This window comes from Myotis daubentonii, chromosome 17 (assembly GCF_963259705.1).
Source record: "Myotis daubentonii chromosome 17, mMyoDau2.1, whole genome shotgun sequence".
Classification (NCBI taxonomy): Eukaryota; Metazoa; Chordata; class Mammalia; order Chiroptera; family Vespertilionidae; genus Myotis; species Myotis daubentonii.
In genome coordinates, this window is record NC_081856.1 from 26,817,769 (window position 1) to 26,845,658 (window position 27,890).

General features: G+C 39.4%; 1 protein-coding gene across 2 annotated transcripts; it reads left to right on the plus strand.

The window, feature by feature from the left end:
- LYPLA1 (lysophospholipase 1) lies at positions 1-27,828 on the plus strand. Of its 2 annotated transcripts, none has more exons than XM_059671762.1 (9): positions 1-245; positions 1,107-1,138; positions 11,747-11,812; positions 13,876-13,923; positions 15,521-15,591; positions 19,932-20,005; positions 21,157-21,258; positions 22,705-22,881; positions 25,886-27,828. In XM_059671762.1, exons 1-9 carry the CDS (start codon positions 189-191, stop codon positions 25,937-25,939), a joined length of 681 nt encoding a protein of 226 aa, XP_059527745.1. In that variant the 5' UTR covers positions 1-188; the 3' UTR covers positions 25,940-27,828. The 2 variants fall into 2 exon arrangements, with proteins under 2 accessions (XP_059527745.1, XP_059527746.1); XM_059671763.1 differs by lacking the exon at positions 1-245 and adding an exon at positions 13,665-13,789 and having other exon boundaries at positions 1,101-1,138.
- Positions 27,829-27,890: the final 62 nt, after the last annotated feature.

Consider the following 27,890-nt stretch of genomic DNA (forward strand, 5'->3'; position numbering starts at 1 on the left):
CACTCGGACCCGGGGGCGCGGAGCTGGCGGAGGGCGGCGCGGCGCCTCGGGGGCGCGCACGCGCCTGAGCGCGCTCGGTGGGGCGGGCGGGACTCGCCGCTCTCACGCCCTTGGGCCGCTCCCGGGCGCTGGCTTTATATTCCGCTTCCGACGCGTGCTTCGTCGGTGGAGCGGAGCCGAGCCGGTGAATGTGCGGCAATAACATGTCTGCCTCGGCTCCCGCCGCCCGGAAGGCCACCGCTGCGGTGAGTGGCGGCGGCCGGAGCTCGGAGGGTCCCGCCCGGCCCGCGGTCGGTGGCCGCCCCTCTGGCCCGGTGACCTCGCCGGCGGGTTAGCGCCCCGGCGTGGGGACGCTCCGCCCTGACGGGAGGAGGTGGCATGGTCGGCACGTCCCGGGCCCCGGCTGTGCGGGGAGAGCACTGGGTTCGCGGCCCGGGCCGGGGCGGGGGGCGGGGGGGGGGTCAGCCCGCCACCCCTTCCCCGGCCGCGACACCCCTTCCCCGCCCCTCGCCCTCCGCCTTGCGTAGCGCGTGCGGCGCGCGGGACCCCGGGACCCCCGGCCGCCGGCCCCGCTGGGAATGAGCTGCGTTAGTGCAGAGGCGCTCCCACTCGAGGTGGCTTTTTGGCATGTTTCTGTCTTGTTTGTGGATGCGGAAGACTTTGCTTTCTTAACCTTGCATTCTCATCCTAAATTAAAGAAGTTCGGAGGTTTCTTATAAGATCAGAGGTGCTGTTTTTTAGGAAGCTGTACTTAAGGATCTCAAACTTGTTTTTGCCTCCGGAAGTTGATTTTTGTGATGGAAAAGTTCTATCTACCGTATAAAGGAGACCTTTCATGGTTTGACTTGAAAGAGACTTTGTCTTAGAATGTGATCATTTGCACTTAAAAAGGTGGGACCTCTTTCAAGTCCCACTTGAATGATCTTAGGAAGGACAAGGAGGGAAGTGAAGTCCTTTTGCCATGGGAGAGAGGTCTGTCGAGATGCATTCACTTGCTGAAGGAGGTGTTCTGTGATTCTGGCTTCCTTAACCAAAGCGGCAGCGTGTAACCATGGCGCATGGATTGACCAGGGCATTGCTGATTAATTTTTCCTCTTTTCCTCCAGGTGATTTTCCTTCATGGATTGGGAGATACGGGGTAGGTACCATTATTTTAGCAACAGTAATAAAGTGGGGGTCATGCAATCCACCCTAAGCGATCAAAGGTTTCACATTTATGAACTCTAAGATTGTGTAAAAGAAGATTGCTTAGTAGCACTGTATTTCTCACAGCCCAGGAATAAGACACAGTCTTCTCGTTTTTGAAAACCCTCCAAAATTTCCCCTCATCGTCTTGAATGTGTCATTTTTCAACTCTTGTTTTTGGAACATATTAAAATTGCAAACTCCTCCTTGAGTTGCTGTGGGTATTGGATAGCAGAGAAGGATGGAATGTTTGAGCTTTCCAGAGGGTTAACATTTCAGGGCAGGTTGAGAAGAACTGGTTGATTTTGATAAGAGAGACAATAGCAATGTGCAGTCTACAGCATTCTGAATGAGAGCTTAGATGTTCCCTTAAGAGAAAAAAAATCAGGTAAAGGGCCAGGGAGGCAACGCAATGATTTATTTGGAGGCTTAGCAAACAAATTTTGCTGTGGTAACTTTAGATAAATGATTTATCTTTCACTGAGGCCTTTTCTACATTGAAAGATTTTGTTTTTAATTTAAACAGTGAAACTTAGGTAAAGTTGTTACAATATTGTAGAATTCACAAAAAACTAAAAATAGATAAATTTTGATAAAGTAGCTAAAACTTAAATCTTTACAGAGAGGTGTTGGGTTAAAATAATTTTTCTTATTTTTAGATTAAATTTTAAATGTTATTTCTAATCTTTAAAAAAAATTATTTATTTTTCTTTATTGATTAAGGTATTACATATGTGACCTTATCTCCCATTGTCCCCCACCTCCCCACTCATGCCCTCACTCCCCGTGTCTGTGTCCACTGGTTATGCTTATATGCATGCATACAAGTCCTTTGGTTGATCTCTCCCCTTTCCCCCCACCCTCACCTGCCTTCCCTCTGCCTAATATTCTTGTATGTATGCTTACTAAGGAGAGGTAACATGACACATACTTTGTATGGAGTAACAGAAAAGCTTGTAGGACTATGTTCTGGCAACCAGGTAGTCCTATGAAAATGACAGATTTATTTTACTAAAAAGAGGTGTAGAGAATTTTTTAAATTTCTTTTGAAAATATGTCAACTTTTTTTTTTGGTGTGTATTATTCTCTCTCATTTTTAAGAATATGTTTATTGTTGAGATTATTACAGATGTCCTCCTCCCTCCCCCCCCCCAATCTGGTTCCCGTTCCACCAGACCTTCACCACCCCATTGTCTGTGTCCATACGTAACGTATATCTACACTAATAAAAAAGATGCAAATTGTACCTTCGTGTCGCCCACCAGCCAATCAGGAGTGAGTATGCAAATTAACACAACAAAGCTGCCAGGTTGATTTGCATATGCAGATGCTGATTGGCCAGGGGCGGGGCGGGACGCAGGCGTTGTGCACCACCCCAGCCGCTCAGGGCCTCTGGGCAGCGTGGGGAGGCAGAAAGGCAGTTCTGGCCAGAGCAAAGGCGGTGCCGGCAGCCAGGGGAAGGAAGGCCCATTCTTGCACGAATCTTTGTGCATCAGGCCTCTAGTATACATATAAGATCTTTGGTTAATCTCTTCCCACCCCCTCCTAGCCTTCCCCCAGAGATTTGTCAGTTTCATGTTTCCATGTCTCTGGTTCTGATTTATTTATCAGTTTATTTTGTGCATTAGATTCCTTGTTTATTTTGAGTTTTAGATTCAATTGTTGATAGATATGTATTTATTGTTCATATTTTTTTTGTTGTTCATATTTTTGATATTTTTCTTCTTCTTTTTCCTCTTCTTAAAGTATTTCATGTAATACTGGTTTGGTGGTGATGAACTCCTTTAACTTTTTCTTGTCTGTGAAGCTCTTTATCTGACCTTCAATTCTAAATGAGTAATCTTGGTTGTAGGTCGTTGCTATTCATCACTTTGAATATTTCTTGCCACTCCCTTCCCACCTGCAAAGTTTCTGTTGAGAAATCAGCTGACAGTCGTATGGGTGCTCCCTTGTAGGTAACTAACTGCTTTTCTCTTGCTGCTTTTAAGATTCTCTCTTTGGCCCTCACCAGTTTGGCTCAGTGGATAGAGCGTCGGCCTGTGGACTGAAGGGTCCCAGGTTCGATTCCAGTCAAGGGCATGTACCTTGGTTGCGGGCACATCCCCAGTAGGGGTTGTGCAGGAGGCAGCTGATTGATGTTTCTCTCTCATTGATGTTTCTAACTCTATCCTTCTCCCTCTCTGTAAAAAATCAATGAAATATCTATTTAAAAAAAAAGATTCTCTCTTTGTCTTTAACCTTTGGCATTTCAACTATGATGTCTCTTGGTGTGGGCCTCTTTGGGTTCCTCTTGTTTGGGACTCTGTGCTTCCTGGACTTGGAAGTCTATTTCTTTCGCCAGGTAGGAGAAGTTTTCTGTCATTTTTCTTCAAATAGGTTTTCAGTATCTTGCTGTCTCTCAAATGTTGGTACCCTTGAAGTTGTCCCAGAGGATCTTTATATTATCTTCATATTTTTGGATTCTTTTTTCTTTTTGTTCTTCTGATTGGGTGTTTTTTGCTTCCTCATATTCTAAATCATGGATTTGATTCTCAGAATCCTCTACTCTACTGTTTAATCTCTATAAATTATTCTTCATATCAGTTAGTGTATGCTTTTTCATGTCTTTGACATTCTCACTAAGTCCCTTGAAGCTCTCATTGAGTCTCTTGAAGCTCTCAAGATCCCTGAGCAACCTTATAACCTTTGTTTTGAAATCTGTATCCAGTAGTCAAACCTCGATTCTCGGATGTCTCCCATCTCGAGCAACTCGCTTCTCAACCTGACAACCCTTTCATGCTGATAGTTATATGATCAGTCACAAGTCTCTCAGGCGACAAAGAAGAGAATGTGCGAGTATGAATCAGTTAACCACTGTTAAAATCTCAGGATATTGTACAGTGAATATTTTTGTGTTTTCTGCTTTTGTTGTTGCTAATTGTTGTTATTAAATTTTCATTTTTTTATTGTACAGTTTCTTTCCTTTTTGTTAAATTTTCGTTTACATTTCATGTCCTTTTTGTTTTTAAAGTGTTTATAGGTTATACAGTACATTAGACATGAACTATATATAAGAAAGGTTAAAACGGAATCATTTGGGGGTCTGGAACAGATTAATTCAATTTACATTGTTTCTAATGGGAAAAAATGATTCGGTTTTTGAACAGCCTTCTGGAACGAATTAAGTTTGAGAAACGAGGTTCCACTGTAGTTTGCTTGCTTCCATTTCATTTAATTCTTTTTCTGGAGATTTCTTCAGTTGTTTCATTTGTAACAGTGTTTCTTTGTCTCTGTATTTTGACTGCTTCCCTGTGTTTGTTTATGTATTTGGTAGAGCTACTACCTAATGTCTCCTGGAGTGGCCTTGTGTAGTAGGTGTCCTGTAGGGCCCAGTGGCTCAGCCTTCCCAGTCACCTGAACTGGACACTCTAGGTACGCCCCTGTGTGGGCTGTGTGCACAGTCTTGTTGTAGTTGAGCCTTGATTGCTGTTAGCGTCACTGGGAGGAGTTGACCTCCAGGCCAATTGCTGTGAGGACCAGCTGCACCTACAGGGGAAGAGCTGCTGTGCAGGAGACACCACTGTGGAGCAGAACTTACTTCAGTGGGACTTCGTGCTCACTGAGTCTACCCCTTGCGTGTGTCACTTGTGGATATGGAGAATTGTAATCTGGTATGGTCTGAAGCTGTCCATCAGGTGCCCCCCCCCCCCCAGGTGCAAAGTCAGCCACTGCCTGGGGCCATAACAAATAACTACAAAATAGATGGCTTAAAACAATAGGAATGTATTCTGATAGTTCAAGAGGCTAGAAGTCCAAAGTCAAAGTATCAAAAGGACTATATACACTCCCTCTAAGAACTCTAAGGAAGAATCCTTTGCCTTTTCATTGTGATCGCTCCTGGCATTTCTTGGTTTGTAGCAACATACTTCTAATTTCCGCCTCCCTCTTTACATCAGCTTTTCAAATGCTGTTTATATGTGTTCTCTCTTCTTGATAAGGACACTGTTTACTAGATTTAGAGCCCACCCTACTTCTGTATGATCTCATATTAATCAAATTAACCGTGTAAACAGCCTGTTTCCGAATAAGATCATATTCTGAGGTTTCTGGGGTTATTGTTCAACCAACTATACTAAGGTATTCTCACTGCATTTTGTGGCCTTCTGGTTTCTCACTTTTCCTTCTTTCTGTATTATTTGCACAACTTTCTCTCCTGACACACATTTTTAAGGTCTGTAATTTTCTTTACTTGTAATGTCTTTGTCTGGCTTTGGTACAAGAGTAATGCTGGCCTCAAAGAATGAATTAGATAGTGTGTGTCCCTTCCTCTCAAATTTTTTTGGAAAAGTTTCAGAAGGATGGTATTCTTTAAAGTTTGGTAGAATTCACAAGTGAAGCCATCAGGTCCCCTTTCTTTTGGGGGAGAGTTTTGATTACTGATTCAATTTCCTTAATGGTTATAGGTCTTCAGATTTTATATATTTTCATGATTTAGTCTCAGTAGGTTTTGCGTTTATTAGATGTTGTCCGTTTTATCTAGGATTATCCAATTCTTTGGCACACAGTTGTTATAATATCCTTTTATAATCATTTTTATTTCTCTTGACCAGTAAAAATGTACTCACTGTTATTAATGACTTTAGTAACTTGAGTCTTCTCATTATTTTGTCCATCTAATTAAAAGTTTGTCAATTTTGTTGATATTTTTGAAGAACCAACTTTTGGTTTCACTCATTTTCTCTATTGTTTTCCTATTCTCTATTTTCTATTATCTCAGCCCTAATTTTAAAGTATATCCTTCCTTCCTCTGGCTTTGGATTTAGGTTTTTTTTGTTTTGTTTTCTATTTCCTTAAGTTGTAAATTTTAAATTGTTAGTTTGAGATATTTCTTTTTAATTAAAAAAAAATGAAGTAACAACTGCAACACAGAAATACAAAGAATTCTAAGAAAATATTACAAACAACTATATGCCAACAAATTGGACAATCTGGAAGAAATGGATAAACACCTAGAAACATACAGTCTTCTAAAACGGAATCAAGAAAATCTGAATACACTGATTACAACTAATGAAATCAAAGTGGTAATAAAAAGTAAAAACTCCCAACAAATAAAAGTCCTGGACCAGATGGCTTCACAGGTGAATTTTACCAAACATTCCAAGAACTAATACCTATTTTTCTCAAATTATTGCAAAAAAATTCAAGAGGTGGGAAGACTCCCAAGCATATTTTATGAGGCCAGCATTATCCTAATTTCACAACCAGATAAAAACACTACAAATAAAAAAATTATAGGCCTATATCCCTGATAAACATAGATGCAAAAATCCTCAACAAAATATTAGCAAACCTAATCCAGCAATATATTAAAAAGATCACACGCCATGATCAAATAAGATTTATAACTGGGGTGTAAGGTTGGTAAGTATCTGCAAACCAATTAACATAATACAAAATGAAGGATATAAACCACATGATCATGTCAGTAGATGCAGAAAAACATTTGACAAAGCCCAACAGCTATTTATGATAAAAACTCAGCATAGTGGGAATAGAGAGAATATACCTCCACATAATACAGGCCATATATGATGAACCCACAGCTAATACCATACTCAAAGGGGACAAACTAAAAGCATTTCCCTTAAGATCGGAAATAAGACTAGAAGGTCTGCTTTCACCACTCTTGTTCAACATAGTACTGGAAGTCCTAGCCGCAATAATAGACAAGAAGAGATAAAAGGCATTCAAATTGGAATAGAAGTAAAACTCATTATTTGCAGATGACAAAACTATATAGAGAACCCTAAAGATTCCACAGAAAACCTACTAGATCTAATAAACCCAGTAAATTAGCAGGATACAAAATAAATATTCAGAAATTGGTTACATTTTTATAAACCAATAATGAACTATTAGGCAAACTGAGAAAATAATCCCATTTACAATTATATCAAAAAATTAAAAATGTCCAGCCAGATGGCTCAGTTAGTTGAGCGTCATCCAAACACCAAAAAGGTTGCAGGTTCAATTCCAGGTTAGGGCACATAGCTTGTTTGTGGGTTTGATCCCAAGTTGGGGTGCTTAAGGGAGGCAGCAGAGTGATGTTTCTCTTGCACATTGGTGTTTCTCTCCCTCTCCCTCCCCCTTCCTCTCTCTCTAAAATCAATAAAAAATATCCTCAAGTGAGGATTAAAAAAAAAAAAATACTTAGGAATAAATTTAACCAAGGAGGTAAAAGACCTATACTCAGAAACTTATGACACTGAGAAAGCAATTGAAGAAGATACAAATAACTGAAAGCATATACTGTGCACTTGCTCATGTGTAGGATGAATTAACATTGTTAAAATATCCAGATGACCCAAAACAATTTATAGATGTAATGTAGTTCCTATCAAAATATAATTGGCGTATTTCACAGAATTAGAATAAATAATCCATACATTTATATGGAACCACAAAAGACCTCGAATAGCCACTGCATTCTTGAGAAAAAACCAAGTTGGAGGTATCACACTACCTGATATGAAACTTTTTATGAGGCTATAGTAATCAAAACAGCATGGTACTGGCATAAAAACAGACATATAGATCAATGGATCAGAATAGATAGCCCAGAAATAAACCCATTCCTATATGGGCAATTAATATTTGACAAAGGAGGCAAGAATATACAAGGGGGTAAAGACAGTCTATTCAGTAAATGGTGTTGGGAAAATTGGACAGATACATGAGGGGGAAAAAAACACTAGTCCACCTTTTTATACTAAATTTTGATATTCATGTTGAATTTATTATACAAGAACAAACTCAAAATGGATTAAAGACTTAAATGTAAGACTTGATACCATAAAACTCCTAGAAGAAAACAAGCAGTAAAATCTCAGACATTTCTCTTAGCAATATTGTTTTTTATATATCACCTAGGGCCGTGGTCGGCAAACCGCGGCTCGGGAGCCACATGCGGCTCTTTGGCCCCTTGAATGTGGGTCTTCCACAACATACCGCCACACTCAAGGGGCCAAAGAGCTGCATGGTGCTCACGAGCTGTGGTTTGCCGAGCCGCAAGTTTGCCGACCACTGACCTAGGGCAAGGGAAACAAAAATGGGACTACATCAAACTAAAAAGGTTTTACACAGCCAACAATCAACAAAAATATAGAAAGACAACCTCCCAAATGGAAGAAGATATTCACCAATGATACAGCTGATAAGGGTTTAATATCCAAAATTTCTAAAGTACTCGTATAACTCAACACTAAAAAACAATCCAAATAAAAATTGGGCAGAGGATCTGAATGGTATTTCTCCAAAGAACATACATATGGCCAATAGACATATGAAAAGGTCAATGTCAGTAATCATCAGAGAATTGCAAATTAAAACCACAATGAGATATCACCTCACACCTATCAGAATGCCAATCAGATCCACCAACAAGTGTTGGTAAGGAGATGGAAAAGGGGAACCCTTGCATACTGGCCTGTGCCCTCTCACAATCTGGGACCCCTTGAGGGATGTCGCAAGCCCAGTGCACAGATTTGGCCCAATCCCCACAGGCCAGGCCGAGGGACCCCACCAGTGGATGAATCCGTGCACTGGTCCTACAGTATGCATATAAGATCTTTGGTTAATCTCTTCCTGCCCTCTGCCTCCCCCTTTCCTCTGAGATTCATCAGTCTGTTCCATGTTTCCTTAACTGTGTGTTGAGCATCTGCCCCTTGGTGGTCTGTGCGCGTCATAGTTACCAGTCGAACGGTTGAACAGTCGCTTAGGCTTTTATATATATAGATTACCAAGACATGGAAACCACCTAATTATCCATCAGTAGATGAAGGAATAAAGAAATGGCACACACACAGAATATTATTCTGCCGTAAAAAGAAGGAAATCCTGCCATTTGGAAAAAGACAGGAAAGACAAATACTACATTATCTCACATGTGGAATCTAAGAAAACAGAATTGTGGTTGCCACAGGCAGCTGTTGGGGGTATTAAAAACATATCTACAAGAGAATTAAAAACATATCTACACAAAAACATGTACACAAATGTCCACCTCAGCAATAGTCATAATAGCAAAACAGTATAAACAACCCAAATGTCCATCAGCTGATGAATAGTTAAATAATGGTATAGCCATACAACAGGATTTTATTTGGCCATAAAAAGTAATTAAGTACTCTTACAATGTGGATGAATGAAAACAATATGCTAAGTGAAAAAAGCCAGTCACAAAGCATGATTCCATCTATATGAAATGTCCAGAGGAGGCAAATGTAAAGAGACAGAAAGTAGATTAGTGTGCTGCTGTTCCAGCCTGCTACTAGAGCAGGGGGATTAGGGGAGCAAAAGGGGAGTGACTGTTAAGGGGTACAAGTTTGTTCTTTTATGTGATAAAAATGCTCTAAAATTGATTGTGGTGATATTCTATATATATATAAAAGCCTAAGTGACCATTACTGGAACAACTGGCCTACCAGTCGCTAAGATGCACACTGATCACCAGGGGACAGATACTCAACGCAGGAGCTGCCTGCCCCCGGTGGTCAGTGTGCTCCCACAGCCAACCTCCTTTGGCCAGCCAACCTCACGCAGCCCCTCCCCCTCCCTTCCCCCTGCCAGCCAACCTCCCGTGGCCTTGATTGGGACTGGGTAAGACACCCCAATTGGCCCCAATCACTGGTCAGGCCGAGGGACCCCCACCCATGCACAAATTCATGCACTGGGCCTCTAGTATCCTATATAATAAAAGGCAAATATACAAATCAACAGAACCATGGAACGACCTGACATTATGAGACACACTGACCACCAGGGGGCATATGCTCAACGCACACTGGTGGTCAGTGTGCTCCCACAGGGGGAGCGCTGCTCAGCCAGAAGCTGGGCTCACGGCTGGTGAGCGTAGCAGTGGCGGTGGCGGGAGCCTCTTCCACCTCCACAGCAGCGCTAAGGATGTCCGACTGATGGCTTAGGCTGGCTCTCCACAGGAAGCGGGCCTAAGCAGTCAGTCAGACATCCCCCAAGGGCTCCTGGACTGCGAGAGAGCTGAAAGACATGCCCCTCCCCCCCCCCCCCCCGTGCATGAATTTCATGCACCGGGCCACTAGTATTTATATAAAAGTGTCTCCTTGGGAGTTCAACTGACCAGGAGTTTGATCGCTCGCTATGACGTGAGCTGACCACCAGGGGGTGGTGTGGAATGAAGGGAGACCCCGGCCAGCAGCCCCTAGGGACCCTACTGGGCAGAAATTTTGTGCACTGGGTTTCTAGTTAGTGAATAAACCTGAAGACCTTTGAACTGTAGAGTCTATATCTTAAAGCTCTTGTACTTTACCACACTGGACTCTAGCTTTTTTATTTTTAGCCAAATGTATGTGTATATACATATGAGAGCTACGTAATGGCATGAGTATTTAAAAAGTCATCCTTAAGAACCTTTTGGTGTGGAAAAAATAGCTGAGGTTTTACTGTTTTAAGAACAATTCTAAAATTAACATACAAAATTTAAAATTTTATTTTATTCTGTTTCTGTAGTCACCATTAACTTGTCTTTATATCCTAATAAACTTTTAAAGTGGCTTTACTTTATAAAATATAAATGTGTGAGGATGTCAGCCTCGTTAAGTCAAGCTTTTATTATATGGAGTAATGCTTTGAGGTACATAATTGAAACTATTCCAGTTTGGACTCTAACAGGTGGGAAATTGTGTTTTATAAGTGTTATTTTTAGTGGCTACACATTTTCAAAGCTGTAATGAGCTAAAATAATAAAATGATGTTTAGGGCTTATTTAGTTTCCCCCAATTGTTGGCACCAAGCCTAAAATAGAAAACACAATAAACAAAAACAAAAAAGAGAAATTGAAACAGCATACATAAAATTAGTATTGGCAGTGAGCATGGATGGCACGTTTTATAATGTGCTTTACTGTTATCTTTTGCAGGGGTAGAGATAGGTTTTGTATTTTAAATGCTTGGAGTACCATGTTGAAAGGTCTCTGAGTGGCACAGAGTGTGGTAAAGTTCTGGTCTGGGACCAGAATCTGGTAGTGGCAGCTCATAAACCAGGTATTTATCATTACTGCATAATATTGCTTCTTTTGTACATTAAAATGCAAGTATACTATTTGCAAAGCTAATTACGTTTATTTTTAATAGTGTAGTAACCATAAAGAGATACCAGACAGCTGATTTACTTTACTCCTATGAGGTTTTTTAAAAATATAAAATGTGAATTATGTCTTGCCTAATTTGTTAGGCACATTATAAAGAGATAAAAGATATATTTTGTAAATTCTAAAGACCTGTGGAAATACATGAAGGAAAACAATTCTTTTCAGACATCACAAGAAATTACCTTTATCCATAGATAAAGTTGAAACAATAGTCTTTGGGCTGTTTCTAGGTTGGTGTTGGTATTTTAATAGCATCGATGGCCCACACTTTTAAGGTATTTTAAGGGGTTAACATTTATTTTCACAAACTTTTTAATAATACTATTCTGATACGAGTTTACTGGGCATTAAAAAAAACAATATCTAATGGCATTGTTAAAATAATTTCTCTACCAGGCATGGATGGGAAGAAGCCTTTGCACGTATCAGAAGATCACATATCAAATATATCTGCCCGCATGCGTAAGTATTTTTAATCTTTAGGCTTGTGATTCGGAATCTAGAGAGGAATAATTATAATAGCTTTACTTTTCTAGAAAAGCATTTGAATATAATTAATTTTTATCTTTTAAATATTCAGTTTAAAAATAACGATTAGAATACACCTGATGCCAAAACCGGTTTGGCTCAGTGGATAGAGCGTCGGCCTGCAGACTGAAGGGTCCCGGGTTCGATTCCGGTCAAGGGCATGTACCTGGGTTGCGGGCATATCCCCAGTAGGAGATGTGCAGGAGGCAGCTGATCGATGTTTCTCTCTCATCGATGTTTCTAACTCTCTGTCTCTCTCCCTTCCTCTCTGTAAAAAAATCAATAAAATATATTTAAAAGAAAAAAAAAGAATACACCTGAACTTAATACAAAGTAATATTGAATATCAACTGTAATTGAAAAATAAGCCGAAACCGGTTTGGCTCAGTGGATAGAGCGTCGGCCTGCGGACTGAGGGGTCCCAGGTTCGATTCCGGTCAAGGGCATGTACCTGGGTTGCGAGCACATCCCCAGTGGGAGATGTGCAGGAGGTGGCTGATCGATGTTTCTCTCCCATCGATGTTTCTAACTCTCTCTCTCTCTCCCTTCCTCTCTGTAAACAATCAATAAAATATATATTTAAAAAAAAAAAAAAGAAAGAAAAAGAAAATTTAAAAATAATAAAAAAATAAAAATGAATGCCCGGCTGGGTTGGCTTGGATAGAGCATTGTCCCGTACACCAAAAAGGTTGCGTTTTTAATTCCTGGTCAGGGCACATACTTAGGTTGCAAAGTTGATCACATCCATAATCTGGGCATGTGCCCTGACTGGGAGTGGAACGGTGACCTCCTGGTTAATGGGTCGACGCTCAACCACTGAGCCACACTGGTGGGGCAAGTCTGTAGATCAAAGGCTGCTAAGAAGACAAATGGGATTATATACATGCCAGTAGCTTAGTAATTCATCCTCAGAAGTAGTAGTAGCAGTTGAGGTGATAAATATAAGTGGAAATGGAAAGAGGAAATATACCTGAGATTAGGTAAGAAAACAGTCCAGTTTCCAAGAAACAGAACTGTTGATTATATTGGAATTTTTGCTATGTTGTTGCTGGACCCAGAATTGAATTTGGTTTAAGGCTGTTTCCCAACCTAGGAAAGTGTTATTTCTCAAGTAAATTTTCCTAAGATTTTATAACCTCTAAGGCAGTGGTTCTCAACCTTCTGGCCCTTTAAATGCAGTTCCTCATGTTGTGACCCAACCATAAAATTATTTTCGTTGCTACTTCATAACTGTAATGTTGCTACTGTTATGAATCGTAATGTAAATATCTGATATGCAGGATGGTCTTAGGCGACCCCTGTGAAAGGGTCATTCGACTGCCAAAGGGGTCACGACCCACAGGTTGAGAACCGCTGCTCTAAGGTATACTTGTTTCATGACTCAGGAAAATCGTGGTGAGATGTAGTCCTAGTGTATGTCTTTTTCTTTTCTTTTGTACCTAGTTACATTCAGGATGTCCAGCAAGTTTTTCATCACAAACTTAAATTGGGTGTAAAGAACACTTAGGCAAAACTTTTATTTCTCTTATTTAATGATCTCTTAAACAAGCAGATATATAGCTAAGAACTAGAAAACAAGCAAAAAATAATGTAATCTGAGCATATTGGAATTGATGCTCTAGTACCTGTTCAACAGATTGCTCATATCTTTAGCCCCTTAGCCAGAGTTTCATATTCTATTCATTTCCAACTGTCCTGGTTACTGGTTTTCCTTCTCATGTTTGGTTTGAAAGTACTAAGTGAGGGTGTTGAGAAAGGAAAACGTTTTTTTATTTGTCAAACTTAGATCTTTCCAGCTGCTGCTCTGTTTTCAGAACACACACGAAGAGTATGCAAAACCGAACTGTACAGGTGGGGACGCAGTGAAACACCTCAGACGTTAAAATCGTAGCAGTTTTACATAAGCCTCAAGTAATTATCTTTGATTGATGGAATTTTATGAGGTTTTATGCTTTGTTAAGTTGCTCTGATTTTGCTATTTTTTTCTTTCCATGTAGACCAGTAATGCCTGTGACATTAAATATGAACATGGCCATGACTTCTTGGTAAGTGAGAACTTACTTAGTCAATAAGAACTTTTTATTTATATTTCGTTTTCTTGATCAGAGGTACTTTTGTGTATAGCAATGTTTAATTAGCTAATTTAAGTGGCAAAGTTATATAATTAATTCACTTTAAATTCAACCTTTATTTAATTATTTAAGTTTTTATATTTTAGATTCAGGGGTAAACTTCAGAGACTGCACCAAATAGGTAGAGAAACAGGAGAGAATTGGGTGAATAGAAATACTGCTTGATAAACAGTAACCAAACTGTTGATTTTAGTAACCAAACATTGAATGACCCCAGGTAGCAATTACTCTGGTTAAGCAACAGCTTCTTTAAACTTCTATTTGATGAATTTTTTTAGGAAACCATTTCATTTCCTCTTGGGCCCTCTTAAGATATTTTTGCTATTCCCCATAGTATGTAGAGTCAGTTCTTCATTCCTCTGCACCACTTCTAAACTTTGATTTTGTTTCCTGCAGTTCTCTGAGACTCCTGCCACAGGTCTTTTAAAAAATGATGACTTTGACACCTGATTAATATTTTCCTTTCCACTCTGTTCCATGCCACCATTTTATCTTTTGAGTTTCTACAGGATCCAATGTAAATGACTCGTTCACAACCTTGACTGGCTTGTTACTTACTTCCTTGGCTCTTCTCTTCTACAGTAACATTTTCCTCTCTCACCGTTGGTCATCCACAGTCATCCTTGGGCCTTGTCATCTGGAACTGTGCCATCTCTGAAGTCACTGAATTCAAACCTGATATTAAGAATAATTACTCATCTCTTGAGTTTGCTATCCTTGTTTCCACACCATTTTTTCTTAGACCTCATCAGGACTGCCAGTCTGCTGTCCTCCTCTCTGCTTGTTCCCCCCCATCTCTAACCTATCCCTGCTCTTCCTTTTTTTTATGAACTTTAGATTCCTTGGCGGCTTTTACAGGTTCCTGCCTACCTTGGTCACTGGTTTTTTTAAATCTTCTCTCTCTGGCAAAATTCCTGCCCAGAACCAGAATTTCTACCTAATGTCTCTAGAGAGCGTAATAAAAGCACATACTCTGATAGAGAAGTAGAAAGGGCCAAAGGAAAGCTTCTCTTGGTCTCTGGTTTGAAGTGTCTATAATACGTAATGAAAAAGTTTTGCAGAGTATGGATAAAGATCAGTATAAATAACTATGTTCAAAAGGTATGAGTAGTGCATGCAAGAGTGACATAATAAAGTAGCTCTATTCCATGGGGTTGACTTATACAATAGAAGAGGAAATGAGTGGCTGAAATTTATTGCAAACTTCTTAGGAGTATGGGTTGAGATTCCTGCCTGGGTGCAAGATTGGACTAGATTATCTCTTAGATATTCTTATCCTAAAATTATGTAGCACTGTGACTTAACATTGGAATCTATATCTAGTTGGGATGAGAGGAACATATAGAATGTCAGTCATGCATTTAATTGTTTCACCTCTGAAGACATTTTAATTGAGTTTCATGTTCTAGAGAATATGTTTGCCAGCCCTTTTTATCCCAACTACCACGAGTTTAGTAAAACATACCTACCATGAGTAGATATTCTTTTAAGATTTTGCCTTATTTTCCAGGTTTGATATTATTGGGCTTTCACCAGATTCACAGGAGGATGAACCTGGAATTAAACATGCAGCAGAATATGGTAAGTACAGAGTAGTTTTATAAACAAACTAGAGGCCCGGTGCACAAAAATTTGTGCACTCGGGGGGGAGGGAGGGTCCCTCAGCCCGGCCTGTGCCCTCTAGCAGTCTGGGACCCCTCGGGAGATAACGACCTGCTGGCTTAGGCCTGCTCCCGGGTGGCAGAGGGCAGGCCCAATCCCTAGGTGCAGCCCCTGGTCGGGCTCAGAGCAGGGCTGATTGGGGAGTTGGGGCGCCGCCCCCTGTCACACTCAAGGCAGGGTCGATGGGGATGTTGTGGAGCAACCCCCTGTCACACACAGAGCAGGGCCCATCAGGGGGTTGGGGTGCTGCCCTCTATCACCCACAGAGCAGGGCGGATCAGGGGGTTGGGGCGCCCCCACTCTCACACTCAGGGCAGGGCTGATGGGGAGGTTATGGCTCTACCCCGTCACACACAGAGCAGGGCCCGTGGGGGTGGGGGAGCTCCCCCCTATCAGGCACAGAGCAGGGTGGATAGGGAGGTTGGGGCCCCGCCCCCTGTCACACACAGAGCCGCAGGGCGATCAGGGGGTTTGGGTGCTGCCCCCGTCACGCTGATCCCGGTGCCGGGAGGCATATTACCCTTTTACTATATAGGATAGAGGCCTGGTGCACGGGTGGGTGCTGGCTGGTTTGCCCTGAAGGGTGTCCTGGATCAGGGTGGGGGTCCCCACTGGGGTGCCTGGCCAGCCTGGGTGAGGGGCTGAGGGCTGTTTTCGGGCTGGGGGTGACTGAACTCCCAAACGCTCCTTTTTTCCTTTTTTTTTTTTTTTTTTAAATTCTGGGCCAGCTTTAGCTTGAGGCTTGGCTCCAGCTCTTAGGCCTCCGGCTGAAAGTAGGTTTCTGGCCTTTGCTTACAATGTTGCCAATCTGCTGGCTGAAGTCCCGCGGTATTTGTTACAGAGTTTCTTAAACTGCAAGCTCAGAGGCAGCGGCAGGCGGGGAACGTTGGTTTCCTCCATCACTGAGGCAACCAAGCCTCATGTTAGTTTCAAGCTGCCTGGCTGCCGGCCGCCATCTTGGCTGACAGTTAATTTGCATATCTCGCTGATTAGCCAATGAAAAGGGTATTGGTCGTACGCCAATTACCATGTTTCTCTTTTATTAGATAGGATGCATTCTTACATTTTTTGTAGACTGACCAGTTTTATTGATGTTGATGAAATATTACACAATTATGTGAACTGGGAGGTGGTGCTGTTTCCTTTCTTTCGGATCACTCTCTAACTTGTTTGCCATGAAGGCCACATGGACTCACTTAACTATGGTCAGTGAAGGTGAGGCGGACAGGGAGGAATGGCAGTTACTAAACTTTAACTATTGGATAATTAATTTTGCTTTGGTTTACATATCAAATGGAGAAAATAACAAAAGGTTTAATAGCTGTGGCCAGTTATCTTCATTAAGGAGACTTGAAATAAGGATGAAAATAACGATATAATGATGTAATTGTATATATAATGAAAATTATATACTGGTTAATTTTAGTGTGGTAATATTTAAAAAGTTAGATAATTCTTATAAATCTTCTCATTTAACACTCCTATGAAATAAGTATTAGCTCTACTTTATAGAATCTCCAAAGTCTGTTCTCTGGTTAGTATTCCATGCTGCCTTATGAACATCTTAATTTTGATTTTTTTTTTTTTTGGTGAAAGCATAAAGAACATGGACTGCCCAGCTAGTGTGGCTCAGTGGTTGAGCATCGACCCATTAACCAGGAGGTCACAGTTCGATTCCCGGTCAGGGCACATGCCCAGGTTGTGGGCTCGATCCCCAGTGTGGGGCATGCAGGAGGCGCCGATCAATGATTCTCTCTCATCATTGATGTTTCAATCTCTCTCCCTCTCCCTTCCTCTCTGAATCAATAAAAATATATTTAAAAAAAAAAAAAAGATCAATGGAAAAAATATCCTCGGGTGAGGATTTAAAAAGAAAGAAAAAAAGATAAAAGCTATAATCCTATAGCTAGGTATTTGTCAAAAAATAATAGATGACAAAAACGTGTTGGGTTTGGGAATGAGTTGTGAGACCCTGAGGAAGATAGGAGCTGGGCTTTGGAGAAGACAGGTGGGCCTAGTCAGTCCAGAGGGAAAAACGTTCTGTCCTCATGATAGAATTGGCCTACCTGTGGTCGGCAGACCGTGGCTCGTGAGCCACATGCGGTTCTTTGGCCCCTTCAGTGTGGCTTTTCCACAAAATACCATGTGTGGGCGCGCATATACAGTGCGATTGAAACTTCGTGGCCGATGCGCAGAAGTCGGTATTTTGTGGAAGAGCCACACTGAAGGGGCCAAAGAGCCACATGTGGCTCGCGAGCGGCGATTTGCTGAGCCTCATGCAGCTCTTTGGCCCCTTGAGTGTGGCTCTTCCTAAGCCTTAGGAGTACCCTAATTAAGTTAATAACAATGTACCTACCTATATAGTTTAAGTTTAAAAAATTTGGCTCTCAAAAGAAATTTCAATCATTGTACTGTTGATATTTGGCTCTGTTGACTAATGAGTTTGCCGACCACTGGCCTGGGCCATACTTGCAATTTCTTTCCTCTCCGAGGTAATATAACATTGGAGACCATTAGGCTCAGGCTCAGAGCTGGAAAAGAAAGGAGTCTCTAGTTGAGAGCTGAGAGACTGTGCTACAGAATAAAGAAGAGTGCTCAGGTTAGGTCCAGGGAGCACAGTGGTTCCCTGGCCCTGCTGCAGAAATTGGAACCCACTACTCCACAAGCGACTGCTGCCATTGGAGTTGGTTAACTTTATCTCAGCAGCTGGTGTACCCATAGCATGTAAAGCTTTGCGAAACTGAGGGAGAATACTCCCAACAGCACCTGACTAGCTAGAAGCTCACATTCACCAAGCCCCAACCACAGCCTTCCCGCCTCACACATGGGCTGTTTCTGCCACTTGGGCATCTGCCAAAGGCTGTGCAGTCTCCCCTAAATAAATCCCTCAGACTTCTTCACAGTTCTTTCATTCCTTAAATCTTCTTTATTGTTCTCTAGCTCATTCTCCCATGCCCCAGTCAAGGTACCTCTAGCTTTTCATACTAATTCTAATGAACTAAACTATATACAAAAACAAAATAATTTTTTAAAAATATATATTTTATTGATTTTTTACAGAGAGGAAGGGAGAGAGATAGAGAGTTAGAAACATGGATGAGAGAGAAACATCGATCAGCTGCCTCCTGCACACCTCCTACTGGGGATGTGCCCACAACCAAGGTACATGCCCTTGACCGGAATCGAACCTGGGACCCTTGAGTCCGCAGGCCGACGCTCTATCCACTGAGCCAAACCGGTCAGGGCAAAAACAAAATAATTTTTAATTTGGGCATTTGGGTTTTTGCAGTGGTCTAATAAAAGCATATTTTGTGTGTGTTTTTAATAAAAAGGAAATGTAAAGGTGGAAATTTTAGTCTTAAAAAATGAAAGTCCTACATATATGTAAAAAATGAAAGAAGATAAATTTGTTAAAGGTGCAGTTATTCCCAAAATTCAGGACTTTTATAAAGAAAAGGACATTTGAGGAGGTATCAAGTAATATATTTAATGATGTGTGGCAACATAAATTTATTTTGCAGAAAGAAAATAACTCATTTGTTTCTTTTACTGGCTATAGAAAAATATAATACGGTGTTTTTTAAAAACAAATAACAGAATGAACTGTTTAAACACTGTAAATCACAAACCATGCTATCTGCTTAATTACTTAAAATTTTAAATTATAACTTTTATTTATTTATTTTTTAAATATATTTTATTGATTTTTTATAGAGAGGAAGGGAGAGAGATAGAGAGTTAGAAACATCGATGAGAGAGAAACATCGATCAGCTGCCTCCTGCACATCTCCCACTGGGGATGTGCCCGCAACCCAGGTACATGCCCTTGACCGGAATCGAACCCGGGACCTTCCAGTCCGCAAGCCGATGCTCTATCCACTGAGCCAAACCGGTTTTGGCTAAATTATAACTTTTAGGTACAAATGCCTGTGGTCCCTTGAAGAGAGAAATATAAAATGTGTATGAGCAGAATTGGCCATGCATAAAAGAATATTCATATATTGATGAGAGAAAAAACTGTTTTACAAATTATGTAACAAGAAACAATTTAACAGTGTAAGCACCACATGCAAAATCTGAGTTTTATCATGAAAATGCATTCTGATTTTCTATTTTAATAGAATGCTTCAAGTTTTTCACTTGTTTTGACCTTTAATATACTTTGTATTTTACTGTCATTAAATATTTTTTCTATTTAAATTGTATCAATGACCTTAACTTTGAAAGTATTAGTAATATCATTTTCATGTTGTTTTTAGTAAAAACTTTGATAGACCAAGAGGTGAAGAATGGCATTCCTTCAGACAGAATTATTTTGGGAGGATTTTCTCAGGTAAGATAAAGTTTGGGTGGTATGCCAGTACCATCAGTATATTTATCTAGAAGTCAGTGGCTTCAATCCTTTTCTATAACATCTCCTCTTTTTAGAAGATGTTATAGAAACTGATATACTACTTACCTTTAATGCTGGATTAAGTTTGAATGGATTTGAAATAACTATTAATTGAGAGAATACTTATACTCTTTTGCTTTTCTAGTTTTCTCTTTTCAGCAGTAGCTTTACTGTATGCAGCAGTCTGTGGACCACTGGTGGTCCGTGAGGTCTGAAAGGTTGGCAACCACTGGTATAGAGGATGTCTTGAAGATAGATTTATTAAGTAAACTGATTGGAATGTGAAATGTTAACACTCTATAGCTCTTTAAACAAAACTCTAAATAGAGGTATAAAGCCCATGTCTGGGAGGAGAGACTACTGATAGGAACAGTAAGGTAGAAGACAAGAGAATTTCTTCCCTCTTTTTTGTCACAGATTCCCATTGGTTGAGCCCTGCAGATTCTCCTGCAATTACTGTGGAGTTTTTGAGTTTACATATTTCAATTCCAGCCACACAAAGAAACAGACTGATAGTCACTGAGTCCCAATTTCAGAATCTTGGGAGAAGGAACATAAATACCTCAGATGAGAAAGGATCTCACGTTTTCATGTGGCCTAGTGACTCGTGGGCGTGGCCAGAGTGACATGGCATCTAGATGACTGATGGGAATGCAGTTCCCAGGATGGAGGGTGGTGTGAGCTGGGTAGGCTGATACTCTAAAGGTGTCTGCTACGTAGTCTTCATTGTCTTGAATTACTGTTTTGGAAAATAATACCAGTTTAAGACGAGATTTGATTTTATATGAAGACTTTTCAGAGGAGAAAATAGTAACTATGAATCTATAATGCTTCTAAGGCAGTTGTAAGTGCAGCAGTTAACTCGGATTAACTGTGTCTTGACTAACTGGGTGGTTGCTAAGTTCTCACAGTGGTCTTCAGTGCTTTAGGACACAGTGGGGTGTGCACGTATTTCTACTTGTTTGCCTGATTTGATTTGACATCAGCCACCCAGTTTGATTTTTTGATGGACATTATTAATAACAAGAAACTTAAGTTGCTGTTAACAAAGGATGTGTTGTTCCATTGACTCTCCCTGCTTGTCTTCCTAGGGAGGAGCTTTATCTTTATACACTGCTCTGACCACACAGCAGAAACTGGCAGGTGTCACTGCGCTCAGTTGCTGGCTTCCACTTCGGTCTTCATTTCCACAGGTAGTCTGATTGCGTCATGCCACGTGACATTACTGAGCTAAGAGACAGCAGATAGCGTTGGGGAGAGGGTCATTTTTTTAATCAACTTTAGTTTTTTAGAGCAATGTTAGGTTCACAGCAAAATGGAGTGGAAAGTACAGAAAGTTCCCATATACCCACTGTCTCTATACATGCACAGCCTCCCCCCGCACTGTTGACATTCTGCAGCACAGTAACTCATTGATTACAATCAATGAACCTACATTGATACATCATCACTCAAAACCCAGAGTTTATATTATCATACTTTTTTAAAAATAATTTTTAAAAACTTTTAATAATATATATTTTTTATTGATTTCAGAGAAGAAGGGAGAGGGAGAGAGATAAAAACATCAATGATGAGGGAGAATCCTTGATCGACTGCCTCCTGCTTTCCCCCTACTGGGGATTGAGCTGCAACCTGGGCATGTGCCCTGACTGGGAATCAAACTGTGACCTCCTGGTTCATAGGTCAATGTTCAACCGCTGAGCCATGCTGGCCAGGCAGAATTTTCTTAGACTTTTGTCATGTATTACTAGGCTTTATGGGTTCACTACATTGTCTTCATTGTGGATTACATAGAATGGAATAAGAAATAAGTCCTGTTGTCATAAATCTTATATTTAAATTAGTTGATACATTTTAAGATATATAAAAATTAGGGCTATTTTTTACATATAGAAATATTTTTGAATGTTCAGTATGCTCATTGATAGCAGATTTTGCAAAATAAAATATAATTTCTAAATACCCAACAGGGTAGAGCAGTATATAGTATACATGAGAGGTGTAGACTTTATTTTCAAATTTGTCTTTAAATCTAGGGTTTTTTCTTGTTATTCTGTAGTAACTCTTTGGTTACATAGTAAGTGCTATTTATTAACTTTGTTTATTTTATTTATTTACTGGAAGGGAGAGAGAGAGAGAGAGAAACATTGACTTGTTCTTCTACTTACTTATGCATTCATTGGTTGATTCTTGTGTGTGCTCTGACCTGGGATCGAATTGGCAATCTTGGCATATTGGGATGATGCTCTAACCAACTGAGCTACCTGGCCAGGGCTTAACCGTCTTACTTAAGTCAATTAAATAAGAACTGAGAACAAATGGGTCAGCTAAAACATACCTCTCATGTCAGGACAATGTGAACAGATAAAGAATAGAATCTGCTTCAAGGAACCAATTTATTGGGAAAACATAAAATATATGATCGGGTAATCCATATGTCCTATAACAGTTTAAATAAAGATATGTGGAGGTTATAAGGATGGCAGGAATTTTATTTCTATGGTCAAATATAACCTATAAAATAAGTAATAACATGTTGTATGCACATATCTATCTATAGTTTTAAATGCCTGGTTTAATGTTCTATATATTTGAATAAATAATACTAGTTTTATTTTGTTTTGTTGTTTTTGCAGGGTCCTATCAGTGGTGTTAATAGAGATATTTCTATTCTTCAGTGCCATGGCGATTCTGATCCTTTAGTTCCTCTAATGTTTGGTTCTCTTACTGCTGAAAAGCTAAAAACATTGGTAAATCCAGCCAATGTAACCTTCAAAGTCTATGAAGGCATGATGCATAGTTCATGTCCACAGGTAAATGTTCGGAAACCGTGATTATAGAGATGTAATTCGCTTCTTTTTCCATGTGCTATTTCAAGATAAATAATGTTTGACCATTTGGGGCTTTAAAGGAGTTAATGAATTCACTCTGAGTCATAGGTTAACAGGACTTAGACCAAAGCTTCTTCAATTTAATTCAACAAACACTCACTGATTTCCTATTACATGCAAGCATTGTACATAATTCTAAGACCAGAAAAAACCATTTCCTTTTATTAAAATTTAGACAGGATTCACTAATATTAAAAATTTAATAGGGGAGAAAGATATATATCCAAGTAACTATAGAAAACAGATGTGAAATGTGTTTTATTGGAAGTTTTAAAAAGTTACTTGAAAAACTGAGGAGAGTGAGATTAATTTTATCTTAGGAGACACTGGGTCATGATGAAAGAGTTAGATTTTGAACACAGGGTAGGATTTAGATAGTAAGTATGCAGAGAAGGGACTGTAGGACAGGAGAAGCAAGCTGTCCCATTAGGCTGTAGTCTTATGAAAAGCTAGGTGTCATAGAACAGAGAGAGAGAGGAAAGACTTGATTGTACAGAGCTTTTATGTTGTGTTGAGAATGGACTTGTTCATTGACTTTTTTTTTGTTTTGTTAAATCAAAGCAAGATGTAATGTATATTCTGGAAACAAGTGAAGCAGAATCCACTAGGATTTAGTGATTAATTCTATGGTATAGGAAAGTATCAATGAGGCCTTATATTTCTAGCTCAGATGATTAAGATGATGCCACTCACAAAGTATGTAGTACAAGGAACAGTTTTAGGGTAACAGGAAGGCCATATACTTACTGAGTTTAATGACCATAAGGGAATTGGTGTGCTCCCATTACAGTATATCAGGATGGGATATTGGAAATACTTGTCTGAAGCTCAAGCCTTTAATCGAGGTTTAGAATAATTATCAATATTATTGATCAGTGAAGAATCACCATGGGGGGATATCATGAGAAAAAAATCTAAGGGATAGAACTTTGGGGGAGTTCAAAGGAGTTAAGTGTTGAGTGAGAGTACAGGAAGAGAGAATTTCTGAGTGGGTGGGAACAATAACTGATGATTCAGAGACTGCTTAAGGAGAAATAGGCCAGGAAGAAACTATCCAGTAAGAAGGTACCTCAGATGTTTGGGGAGATAGAGCCAAACTGCAATAGATTATGTGAAGTAGGGAAATGAGGAAGTAGAGGCAACATGTATAAACCTTTTTAAAAAAAGGTTTTGGTAAAATGGGAAAAGTAGGAAGTTTCTTTATTTAACAGGATGGGAGAAAGAGACCCTGATGGGTTGGGAGGAAAGAGGGAGAAGATGCCATAAAGAAAAGATAACTGATAGTGGGAAGTCTTAGAGGGATGATATAATTTATGGGTAGTGGTGGCCTTAAAAGAGGAGAAAAACACTTTGGAATCAAGATAGAAGAGGATGGATGAACATGAATGGATTGTTGAAGTATGGTAGAAAGTAGTTGCGAGCTCACATTAGATCCTCTCAATCTTTTCAGTGAAGTAGGGGAGATGTGGTCACTTAATGAGAACGAAGGAGGCCTGGATAGATTTAGAGGCTTAGGGAAGCCTACACCAAAAATTGGCGGCTAAACATTGAGGCAGTTTATGTTACCATGGTTTTGCAACTAACTGCTCAACCTGGCTAACTCATTTGCTTTAGGGCAGAGACAGCAGGTAGTAATATGATTTATCCAGAAAGACAAGGGGCCTGAGATGCTAGGGTGTTATTAAGGACATAGTTGAAACTGTCATAGTGGTTCCTTGCTTTTGTACTTGTGGGTCTATAGACTTTCTGTAGAGTTACCAAACAGATGTCATACCCACAATTTTCTAGAAGTTCTTTTAAAATAACCTTTTGTTTTTATAGAATCAATAAAAAATTTAAAAAAGGAACTGTTGTGAAGTATTGAATCCAGAAAGGGAGGTGGCGCTCTGAGCATCCAGAAGGGACTGAGGGTCTAGAGCAGTGGTTTTCCAACCACTTTGTATCACAAGGACCCCAGAGCTTAATAAACATACAGACCCCCAAATTCCAAATGCAGTGATTCTGATTCAGCACATCGGGGGGTTGGGGTTGAACTCAGGCATCTGTGTTTGTATGGAGATTTCTTTAAAAATAAAAGCTCCTTAAATGATTTTTTATGCCATCACATTGGAGGACACTGGATGAATAACTAGGAGCAGAAAGTGAGAAGAGGTAGAAAAGTAGGAGATGGTGTCACAGGAAACTTTTAAAGGACTTTAGAGTGTTGTAAAATAGATTACTTCCGTGCTGTGGCTTTTTTCTGAGTAAAGTATCAGGTTGAAGGCTCTCTGCATTGCTGACTTGTGGGGGCTAAGCCTTGAAATACTAGAGTTGATTGGAGGAAATGAAATGTGTTTGGGGGAAGTGAGACAACTGTGAGACAGATGCAGGGGTCTTTTAGGAAAGGTTTTGCTGTCATAAATATTTGGTTATATTAATTTTCATATCTTTCCAGGCTTATCTTAAGTGCTTGCTATCTTTCTAATGGTTGATTATATCAAAACCCTGATGCAAGGCCAAAAATATTTTATGCTGTGGATTTAGCATTTCATTCTCACGAGAAAATGTTAAAAGCTAGGCTTTCCCCGTATATGTAGTTGGCAGTCATTGTATACTTCTTAATACTTCTCATTATTGTCACTTCTATGCCCCCTTCATCCCTCCGCACCCCATGTTTTATTTGTTCAAGCATAGCAAAATGCAGTCCATTTTCAAGGGAGTAGATACTAGATGTGAGCCATATTGAATGTACAATAATAATCACAGAAAATGATCTGAAATTTCTATTGGAGCCTCCTTTCTCTGTTACAACTTTTTATTTCATTGTAGTAGTAAAAATGTTGTTTCACATTATGTACACACACCACGGATTTAGTTAGTGGTATTTCAGTGGGGATTTAATTTCTGATTTGTGTAACAGCTTATTAAATCACTTTATTCCAAACAGGAAATGGTGGATATCAGGCAATTCATCGATAAAATCCTACCTCCAGTTGATTGACATCACTAAGGCGCCTTTGTGTAGAAGTACACACCAGCATCGTTGTAGTCGAGTATAAACCTCTTCCTGTGCCGGATCTTGAAAGTTATAATGTTTGCAATGTTAAAATCTTTTGCAATTACACACCAATGACACAGTCTAAATAATATCTCCTTGTGGAAAATTTATGATCTTGAAGGTTTCAATACATGAATTTGTGTTAACATGATCCAGAATATACTAGCATTAGCATAGGTGAAGCAGCTAGCTTCTTTCCCCCCAAATGTAATTCGGCAAAATAATAAAATACTACATCCAGATTTTTCTATTACATCATTTGAAAATTATTAGTCTGCTTAATGAAAATTTGTTCGGGGATAAATGAGCAGTTAAGATATAAACTATTTATGAATGCTGTGACTTAGTCTGTGGACTTATTCCAAAATTACTTAGTCACCATGCAGTATGTGTATTTTTTATATTTGTATTCAGATATACTTAATGATTATAATACATAAAAAGAATGAGGTATAACTACATTATTCCTAATAATAGGGATATTGCTTCAAAGTGTCAATAAAGAGTAACATTGCTCTCTTCAATGAATGGCCCTTTTATTTTGGGGACCAGGCTTTTCTTTCCCTATTACAATTTCTTTAAAATTGTATTTATTTATTGAATTTAGAGAGAGAGGGGTAGGGAGAAAGAGAGAGAGAGAGAAACATTGATTTGTTGTTCCATTTATTTATACATTCATTGGTTGATTCTTGTATGTGCCCTGATGGGATCGAAACCACAACCTTGGCATATCGGGACGACGCTCTCACCAACTGAGTTACCCAGGCAGAGCACAATTTCTTAATATTCTATTTTCCTCTCTAGAAAAGAAATGTATTCTTTCCTTTTATCCTTCATAACAGACCAAATATTGCCTCCTTGCCATAGACATCTGCTGTCAGTATATGCTGTAATTTGACATTCTGAATCACAAACATGATGGTATTTAAAATGTATTCACACTTATATAAAGAAACCAAACATCACTTCAGACTTCCTACATTACTTATTTTTCAAACTGTACCTAGTCCAAAGTTAGACCTATATAGTTAAGAGAATCTTCAGTCTAGGTAAGGAATAATTCTGTGGTTGTATTTTTCTGTAATTAACTCAAATAATTATTAGGTCATAGTGCAGTATGTTCTGGAAGATTTAAGACCGATCTTAAAAACTGTACTTCTAAGATGATTTGCTCTAAGATGATTCTCCTTGTAGCAGAGAATTTTAGTTTGCATATTTTGTACATATGTTTGAAGTCAGCTACTGTAGGAAATGAACAGTCCATTAGAAAAATTTGCTTTACTTTCATCTGCCAATGAATTTATTTGAAATTTTCACTTTAATCAGATGATTTTTAAAAAACCTTTGTGCAAATATAAAAGTAGCAATTACTTGATTTTAAATAGTTGGAATTTTTAGATTATCGGTAAAAACTATTTGAAAACAAATTTATCGGCAATGAAGGTTAGTCAGAACTCAACGCATATGGTTACCACACAGTTTAATGTGTAACAAAAATGTACGCGTCGTATTTCTGAACTGTTGTAATTTTTCTTCTGTATTTCAACTGACTACAACAATGTTAGGAATGCACCTTTATTATAATTTAGTAATGGACTATGTAGAATGTTAATAATGAAGCCATACGTTTATGTCTGGATTTAGAATTTTTAAACAATCATTTAATAAGTCATTTTGATTTACCTGGAAAAATATAAATTTGTTTCAGTTATACAGATCAGCAAGATATGATTTATAGTAAGAGATATTCCATTGAAATGTGCTGTAATGTGGGAAAAATGTAAATTTTTCCACTGTTTCTATTAATGTGAAATAAAATGTAATTCTCACTTTTCTGTGACTGCTTTTTTGAAGATTGCTTTTAACATTTGGGTTTGCTTTGGAATGACTGTCT

What these genes read in the sequence shown, in the direction of transcription:
- LYPLA1 (XM_059671762.1), top strand. Translation starts at nt 189, where the DNA reads ATGTGCGGCAATAACATGTCTGCCTCGGCTCCCGCCGCCCGGAAGGCC. An exon ending in AACATGGCCATGACTTCTTG is followed by an intron (nt 13,924 to 15,520) that starts GTAAGTGAGAAC and finishes CTTATTTTCCAG; the next exon opens with GTTTGATATTATTGGGCTTT. An exon ending in TTTTGGGAGGATTTTCTCAG is followed by an intron (nt 20,006 to 21,156) that starts GTAAGATAAAGT and finishes TTGTCTTCCTAG; the next exon opens with GGAGGAGCTTTATCTTTATA.